Raw genomic sequence first — 9,726 nt, forward strand, 5'->3', positions numbered from 1 at the left:
GTGTTGCAAGGAACTGCAAAGAACTCACTATGACTTCACGGATGATGAGAAGTCGTTGCACTTTTAAATGTTGTTAATTTTGTGGCAACAAACTTACTGTTAAGAATAACTTCTCACTGTTGTGTAGACTAGTAGACAAGTATGACTAGTAGACAAGACATTTAAGTCAGTAAAATTCAAACCTCCTCTCACTACTTACTCTTTAAATAGACTTCTTTAGTTTAGTTGGTCATGTTATCTGTCAGGCAGCATGATTTCCTCTTTCCATTACTCGTGTAACAGCATCTGAATAAATTCTCAGTACAAAGACAAGTATGCAGAAAAAAACCTCACAGAACAACTAACAAATGTTGTGAAAAGATGAATCGATCTCATGTCGATGGTTCATTTTGTAATGGAATCCCTGATTGACTCCAAGGAAGGAAAAGTACCATCGTACATGACTGGCGCGTTTCACTACAAAACAAACATTACTGACAAAATAAGATTTATGATTTATGAGGTAAGATGTATTTATACGTTAGTGCTAAAAGGAAATGATTGTTGTTACTTCTGAGGATCAATCAAAAGTACACCAGCTGAATCTGAGCCCAGTTTACAGTTCAAGGATGTTTATCCAAAGTTCTGCTGCAGAAATGTCATCACAATCACAAAAAAAATAAATAAAATAAACGTTTGAAACGTTTTTATAGCCACACTTACTGTGACACGAATTAGTCATGGATGAGAGTAAAAACCATAGTGTAAGTGGAGTAGAAGTAAGGCCAATGACAAAGGTGTATTAATGAAAATATTCCTCTTGTAGAGAGGCAGGATTACTGTTGGTCACGCCAAAAACCTGATACCTTCAGAACCATTTTAAAATTCTGCACATTTGCATGAAATGTCAACAACTGAAGCCAAGTATTGATTTTTTAAAATATGTTTTTATTGTATTGATCGGCAAAACACATTCAACGCCACACAACAATCACAGTAATCACGTTAAGTGCAATCAAAGGTAAGTAAACTGTCAAATGACCAATATTTATTAAAGCATTTGTCATCGTTGGCACTGTATATACAACATTAGCTCTGTGTACAGCGAGCTTTTGTAATAGTTAAGAAAAATGTCACAAAGTAATCTCGAGCCATTGTGATATTGGAATATTAGTGATTTTATGTCAATTTCAAGATTTTAATGAGATTCTCCTTCCCGAACCTTTACGTGCTGTTCAGATACGACTGGCAGTGGTGTCATCATCGCGTACAGACGTCATCGTTGCACTGCAAAAGACGGTGCAAAAGTTAAACCTGACGGCTTTCAACAACATCTTTACAGTACGATGAATGTGTGGCTGTCAGGTTATTCTCCTGCACATGTGGTAGAAAAATAATAACAAAACGATTAAACATTCAGCTCAATGCCTTCCTATAATTTACTGTGAGAGAACCCTTCAATAGACACTTCCTTTGCTTTTAGTGAAATATAGTTACACTACAATAAAGGCTTCACTTGTTGAATAGGAAGATTTTAGTCCGCAAAATGATCCCCAAGTATCCGGAGTTGGACCTTGATCCATCACAGCATGTCATTTTTAGTAGACATTTTGTTTAATATCTGCTCCAATCAACAGGATAAAACTTAACTTCCACACAGAGCTACGGGTAAACATCTGTAGAGATGTTTAGAACCTTATCCTGGAAGTCAGAACAACTTCCAGGCCCACATATTATTCTATAACAGAAAACTGATTATGCTCCAGCAAAGATCAAATGATTTGGAGTGAGCTCTATGTTAGTGATCCAGTGATGGACAACATAGTCACACAAGTCATCTGAGCACCGTGTGGTTGAAGTTGTTTACGACAAAATGGCTTTGATTTGTTGTCCGACTAAATGACTGCATCAAGAAGGTTTTTTATCCTTTCTCTTTATCTGCTGACACACTTTGTAATGAAATCAAAATGGACCAGACTCATAGTGTGACAAGTATTGAGTCTAGTTAGGAGAGCCTGGTCCTACTTAAACTACTGATCAATATACTTGATGATATTCCCAGTTAATGACTTCTGCTTTCATTTCCAACGATTATAAAGATGGTTCAGATGTCTGCTACAGAAAATAATCAATTATTTCTACATGAGGCCTTCACTTGTATAATGTTTAAATGCAAGTGATTTTTCTGCCCTATCTCTATTCTCCAAAATCCTTTGAAACAGTTTATTCATAAGAGGTCTAGCAGTTATACAAGCAGAGCCCATCAGTTCATTCATTCACATATCGGTTTCATACACTTCCTACTTAATGTTCAGTTTTAGTAAGATGAGAAGAAAATAATACTAAAACGGGATGGGGATAAAAGATGGATTTCGCAGTGCTTGTTGTTATAACTCATGCAGTAGTGCGGTCTGGGACACCCAAACACTGAAGACTTCACCCTAGTGTTCAACAAGACATGTGAGTTACAGTCAAGTGAGCTTCTGAATGGTGTCCTACTTTAAACAGAACATTTTCATGCTTCACGCAGTTGTCTTGCATCTTATCCTAATTCAGTATATGATTAAAAGCAGCTGACTTTTTTTTTTTTTGCTGAAACCTGCAGGAATGCTACAGTGAAAACACTGAATGCATAGCAGAGCAGATCCTGCACCTAAAACAACTGGGCCTCCCACAACTTTCAACAATAGAGGTCAAATAACTTTACACAGAAATCACTGCAGCGAGCAGAATTATTATTTCTTTTGAGAGATATAAAGGCTATTACACTTCAACATTTCCAGAGCAGATAGACAGATTAGCTACATTCACACATGTACACCGGTCAGGCATAACATTATGACCACCTTCCTAATACTGTGACTTGTGTCTCAAAAAACAGTTGTGACGAGAATGGACATGGTTTTTCTGAGGGTGTCCTGTGGTTTCTGGCAACAGAATGTTTTTAGTGGGGGTCTTTGGGTCATATGGGTTGAGGAGAGGGGTCTCTGTGGATCAGGCTTGTTCCAGTGTATCCCACAGATACTTGATCAGTTTAGAATCAGGTGAATTTGGAGGTCAGGTCAACACCTTGTGCTCTTTTTCATGTTTTGTGTGTGTGTGTCAAGCTACATCCTGCTGGGGGTGGCTGCTGCCATCAAGGAGTGTCACTGCTATGGGGTGGGGGTGTCTGCTCTGGTCTAGGTGGGTGGTACATGTCTAAGTACCATCTCCATGAATGCCAGGTCGAAAAACCTTCTCAGTAGATCACTGAATTGTCACAAGACGATCAACGTTATTTACTTCTCATACTTCTCTACTTCTCTGGTCATAATGTTATGGCTGATCAGTGTAATTTACTCGTATTGACAGAGTTTGTGCTACATCAAGTAAGACCAGCAGCTCTATGACTCACTTAGTGTATATAAGTATACAAATATGTGCAGTGTTATTTACACATGAGTGCAGTGATGCACACAGGGCTGTCAATAGTCAATAGACTTACAAAAAAATACTACACAACTATTAATTCATTTTTAATTATTTGTTGGAGATGTTCCAGTTCTCGGTTTAACTATAAATGTAATACTTGGGATTAGGAGTGTCTAAAAATTAAACTGATATGATATGTTTAACTGATATGAATATTTTCTGACATCCATTACATCGGATTACAGGTCTCGTTTCACAAAGAAAAGATTTTCATATTTCCCTCATAACCTTAACTGACCTTGTGTCCAAAACAAAGTACAAGACATTTCTAGGGATTCTTTTGTTTGCTTAAACGCAGCCAGTTAGTTTGGGGGTGAAAGTGCAAGAAGAGAAGTTTTTGTGATGCACTGCATCTGGAAGAGGCCACCATGAAGACCAGTGTTAACTATATAACTGATTATCTGCAAGCATTTGGTGAGCAGCACCTCACTTTATAAGATAAATCTGAACCTGAAGAAAGCTGAGGATTATTCTAAAGGAAATCTAGTTTGAGAGCTTCACCTCAAGACACAGATGAGAGAGGTTGTGAAGGAGTAAACCGTGTCTATCAGATACTTGAACAGAGAGACCTTGCTTCTTGATTTCACCCGGATCAGCCAGTGACCTCACTCTGCCGACAACTGTAACTTTGTCAGAGCCTCTTCCACACGCTCATGGCCGCCAGCTTGTGACTTGAACTTGTTCCTGACACATTTTTACCCGTTTAGTGAAAACAAGGTCTATTCTGTTCCTGAGCTGCAGAGATGACATCTGTTGGTCTTCAGACAGATCATGGGGACATGCTGCAACAGCTCTGACATGGTGATTTTTTGTTGGAGACGTACAACAAAGCCAGGAGGCAATAATTGGAGAAGACGATGTGCTGGATAACATGGGCATGTCGAAGGCCCTGGTGATCACAGGACTTGACGTATTACTGTAGGTCCACATCTGAGAGCAATTTGTGCTGTTATGGGGTGGGGGTTCTATATCACAGTGGGTTATACTGTATAATGGCACCACAGATCCATAATCAACAATGTGGTTTAATATTTAAACTCTAATTTTCAGTGTGCCACCAGAATGGTGCTATATTAGTATTTGCTTTCCTGTTTTTTTTTCTTTCCGTTTTATTTGCTTTATGCATGAATCATAAGTACTTTGAAATGGGTACATTCACATTTAAAAGGTATTTAAGTATTAAGTATTAAGGTATATTAAAGCCTGCATCGATGATATGAGCTGCATATGGACTCGACCGTTTGCAGTTTTTGATACAACAATTTGAACTTTTGAAAATCAGGGTGCTGACAAGAGATGGGTATGAAGACTGAGACCACTCCCGTATCTTCTGTTAAATACTTAGCTTAGCTTAGTTAGCATAAAGGCTGGAGAGCGAGAGTAATGGCTGGCCTGGCTTTGTCAAATCTACGCTATTTCACCTTTGTTTAATCTAAACAAAACGTGAACGACAGTAACACTGATTAATTAATAACACTAGTGACAGAGGCTGCCTGAAGATGTCACAGTGAGTTTGCCAGATAAAAAGCAGATGGCCAAGAAACAGTTCTGCACATAAACACCCACAAAAACCATCGCTTTTATAGTTTAGATTTTTTTGAACAGATTAAACAGACTATTAAACTTTTGGACATTTGGAGAAAACATGGCTAATTGCTTCCTGTCTATGTGTTACAGTGAGCTAATTATACCGTAGGTTTAGCGTCATATTTTACCCGTGGGTTATAATTGCCTGTGTGTGACATGTTTGCATTTGACAGGCTGTTTATTAAGTTGTGAAAATAAAGTAAATTTCATAAATGCTGGCTGCCAGTGCTGGTTTTCCGTTACATGCTACAGAATGGATATGGTATGGATTTCTATTATAGCCTCTCTGTGCACAGAGATCATCAGTCAGGTTTAAGGAGTTTTCTGGGGCCTTTGACACAGATGCTGTCGGACCGTGAAGACGGTGTAATAAGTGTGAAATTGTCTGTGAAGAGGGTTACTCTGATGCATGAGTCCGCTGACGTAAAAGAGAGACTGCGGGGAAAATAAAAACCTGATGAACAGATCAGCCCAGTGTTATCCAGACACAACGAACTTTACCTCCCCGCTATAAACCTGAACGTGGCTGAATTTACTAAAGTGTAAAAATAATGTGAAGAATGTGATCAGTGCGACGTCTTACCACTGGCTTCTGTCCCGCTTTCGCTGAGGATGAGACACCCAGTGCCTTGGAAATGTCCTCCAATGCAACGAGGTCTCCCGGTGAATCCTGGATGAAGTGCAGTAAGACCTTTTCGCCACCTTTTCAGGGCAAACCAACAAAAAAGAGCAGGCACCATAAGCAACATTTTGACTTCAAAAAAAGCCTCAAGCCTTAAACGATATAGTACTGTAAGCATGGTCAATGCAGTTTAAGTGCAGAGTAAGGACAAGGAATACAGGACAAAGAGACCAGTGATCTATTATGTCCAACTGATTCCTCTTCACAAGGACAGGCTGCCCAACCACACAATACCAGCACACTAACAGACACTGAAAGTGACTTCAGATTTCAGTAGCAAAATGACACAAAAGTCACCATCCATCTGTTTTAAAAAAACAAACATTTTTTAGTTAATTTTCCAGACTCAGTGTCTTTCCACTCAGCTGAAAACTTTTCTCCTCAATGCTGATTAATCTCTCAGACTATGTAATTACATCAGTATGAATAAAAAAAATGAAGAAATGTATCTGTGCTGAGCTCTGACACAGAGAGATGGTATCAGCTGATTATGACCACACTAAAACATGATGCACCATTGCCCTCTACAGGAGAGAGCGCAGAATTGCAATTCTATGCATAACACAATATTTGTCCTGCATTTAAATGGCAGGGCAAACTTCTCGTGCATCAGCGCCATGTCCCCCTCTGGTGTGTTCTGATTGTACCTTTGGCCACAATGAGCATGCCTCCACTCTGGAGCAGATCTCCTGAGAAGTTGCCCTGGATTCCTTCGGCACTTGCCTGAAAGAAGCAGAAAGGGCAGGGAGGCAGAATCTGTGTATCAGTAACTTTACCGCTGCTCTTGTCTATGATCAGTTGAGTAATCATCAAGATTTCTACCTTTGAGGCTATGTCTCGTACTTTCTTCCCAAGAGCAGCAGGAACTATACTTAAAGCTGTGTACCTGAGTGGGAAAAAATACAGTTCTTCAATTAGAAAAAAATAAATAAAAATAGAGTATTTTTTTAAATCAATAAGTAAGATTATTTCCTTAAGTTACTATTCAGTTTGCAAATAACAATTAAAAACCTTGCTGATTTACTAAAATGTCTTGTTATATTTGATAACAGTCCTAAATCCATAGATGCATCAAATATATGCATTCGGTTTATGTTCTGTGAAAACGATTAATTGACTAATTGTTGCAGTTCTGAAGTAAACAGATTAGAGAAGCTGTTGAACTGAAGTCCAGTTGCCTTTGTCTTTATCTTTGTTGTTTGGATTTAGAGATTACACATCATATTTGTCGGATGAATCTATCATGGTCAACTAAACCTTCTATCATTCATATAAATAGAAAACACTTCGCAGCTACACTTACTCACCGTTTGAATCCCAAATCCTTGTAAGTTTTCTTCTGTTCATCCACATAAATGGCTAAAAAAAGAAGATGATTGATGATTATCTACAGTTAAAAAAGAATATGTTACAGAAGAGAGGAAGATATATAACATGTCAGATAAATATCCCAATTCATTTTGGTTTTACTTAAGGTGTGAGGAAAAACAAATAGAGACATATGTTACCATTTATGAACAGAGTTTAAAATCTGATATAACACTGGACGATCCTGGACATCGCTGCTTGTGCTCAACACATGACCTTGAAAACACATTTCTCCAGTCAGTGCCAGTCAGAAATTTGATCAGTAGTGCTGGAGCTTATTTTTAACCGGATTCATCAACTACGCTTTGTGTAGCAGAATGTGTATCCCATAACTTTACCAAAAGATCAAATGTACTATTTGCATTTGTTGAGTGATCACTACTTACATCCTTTAAAAAACCCTCCTTCCTTGAACTCCTTCAGCCCAAACTCTTCTGGCCCGACGCCCACCAGAGCCACGCCGTTGGCCCTCAGGTCCGGCTCCAACTTGCTGATCTCTGAAGCCATCCATCGACACACTTGGCAGCCAAACCTGCGCAGGAAGAACAGGACCACCGGCTGGTCTTTCCATAGAGACTGAAGCTCTACTGTCTGAAGCACAAGAAATAAAAATCATTAACAGGTGAAACACAGAAGCCATGTGGGAATTTTATGTTCATTTTAGCAGCTCTGTGTGAAATCACGCCCTATAGATTCACGCTGTGTAATGTCACGATTCATAGTCACATGTATTCCCATCAGATCATCATTATGTCACACCAGAGGCGTCATTAGACAACAGCTAAATCAGTGCTGTGAGGTAATTGCATGTTTATTAGCATCAAACACAGCAGGGAGCTCTACAGGGAACAAGTCAACTTAACAGTTCAGTCTTAAAAGAGATCACCTTTAAACTCAACCCAAACATCTCAAACATTTAGCATCTTAACAGTCGCCCAGCTTTATAACTTACCTCTCCACTTTCAGCGCTTTTCACTAAGTTCTTCCCAACTCGCGCAAGGTCGACAGTTGTCATTTTCCACGACTTGACTACAGGCACTGTCCAATGACACTGGTCAAACAGAACAAGACGAGGAGACGAGTATCTGATAGTAAATAATCTTAAAAGCAAAGATGTCTGTTACGCCCGCAAAGCAGTTGCAAAACAACTACATCCTGATACGCCCACAACGCTGAGGTCCAATCACATTCTGCCGCCGAAAGGACTCAGCCAATCATAGGGCGAGTACGTGGGCGGGGCTTAGTACTTACAACATCGACCACATGCATTCCTCCCTATAGTCCATCCCATTAAGTTTGTCTCATATTTTTCTTAAAACGAGACCAATAAAAGTTATATCATGCATTTAACTGTACCTTCACACCCCACGCAACTATTTGACAGAGCAGCCTTAACTTTCATTCAGTCTGTGGCTTGTATATTTGAAAATTCTGCTTTTCATAATACAAGTTGCGTAAGGTGCAATGCAGATGAGCTCAAAGGTATGGGTATTTATTACAGGGCTCTGTTGGCTCTGTTCTTTTAAGTAGATGTATATTTTACAGCTGTTTGTCCCAGCCATATGTCCTCCGTTAACCCCTTAAGACGCCGTTTTATGTTTTTTGACCCCTGTTCGGTCTGTAGCAATCCTAGGGTCTGTGGGCCACCCCAGGCAAATATAGAAGTGTGCTGCTATCCCCAAATCCTAACGAGTGAAATCTGTTAGAGCTAGAAGGTGCCAATGGGGAGGAGTTGTGGAGTATTGTTGATGTTCTGTGCAACTTTGACAGGGCAGCTCATTTAAGGGTTTTTGAAAGTTTATGGTTCTCATTGCAAAACACGCTTGCATGTCCACATGGTATGCCTGCGCGTTTTCTAACCAGAAGTGAAACAAAGCTCAGTTTACTCAATCTTTGTGCAAATGCGCAAATCTGTGTACACCTTTTAGCCTAATCCAGCCTATCATATTCTCAGTAATTAGCATAGCCATCATATTCAGATATTAACCTACCCAAGCCTACTGTCTGAAAACGGTGGCTTTGCTAGAATATGATGATTTTTATTCTATAACCTGTCAGCAACTTAAGCAGACTAAAAATATCAGCCTTGAGAATGCCTTGAGGGGTTTTTCCTCCCCTCCTGTATCAAGTTGGACAACCTGCAGGCCAGATTATTGTACTACAAGTCATTTGGACATAATGAGCCTTCTAGGCAGTGGCCATGAAACCACCTCAGTATTTCTGTAGGGACCAGCACTATCTATCATGCTGCCATTTTGAACAAAGAGGAGCAGGCACTTGGATACTGAAATCTACTGACCATCTACCTTTCAGACTCATGTGAAACCTCCCATCTGTTACGAAAAGATAATAATAATTTTCTGTTGCTGCACTACTGTATTTCCTGCAAGTCAAATGATCTTTTTCAAAGCACACATTCTGATATTGCACGGCTGCAATTTAAAACACCTATTAGCTCCAAGTGCTGCATTTCACAGGGATTCTTGACGGAAATGAGCCGTCAACTAAATTTGTTTCCAGTGGGTTTTCTAGCTACGACAAGACAAAGTGTCTCTTGTGGAAAAAGATCTTTTTGACCTTTCCTTCCATTCAGTGTTCACTGTTAATCATGGACCTAGTCATGCACACCTGCTCTCACA

General features: G+C 39.5%; 1 protein-coding gene across 1 annotated transcript; it reads right to left on the reverse strand.

The window, feature by feature from the left end:
* Positions 1-906: 906 nt before the first annotated feature.
* prxl2b (peroxiredoxin like 2B) lies at positions 907-8,240 on the reverse strand. The gene is made up of 7 exons (XM_047581927.1): positions 8,040-8,240; positions 7,474-7,678; positions 7,027-7,078; positions 6,542-6,605; positions 6,367-6,442; positions 5,621-5,739; positions 907-1,266 (listed from the first exon to the last, which is right to left on the reverse strand). The coding sequence occupies exons 1-7, from the start codon at positions 8,100-8,102 to the stop codon at positions 1,240-1,242; spliced, it is 606 nt and encodes a 201-aa protein (XP_047437883.1). The 5' UTR covers positions 8,103-8,240; the 3' UTR covers positions 907-1,239.
* Between the last annotated feature and the right edge of the window lie 1,486 nt (positions 8,241-9,726).

This window comes from Mugil cephalus, chromosome 4, assembly GCF_022458985.1.
Source record: "Mugil cephalus isolate CIBA_MC_2020 chromosome 4, CIBA_Mcephalus_1.1, whole genome shotgun sequence".
Taxonomy (NCBI): Eukaryota; Metazoa; Chordata; class Actinopteri; order Mugiliformes; family Mugilidae; genus Mugil; species Mugil cephalus.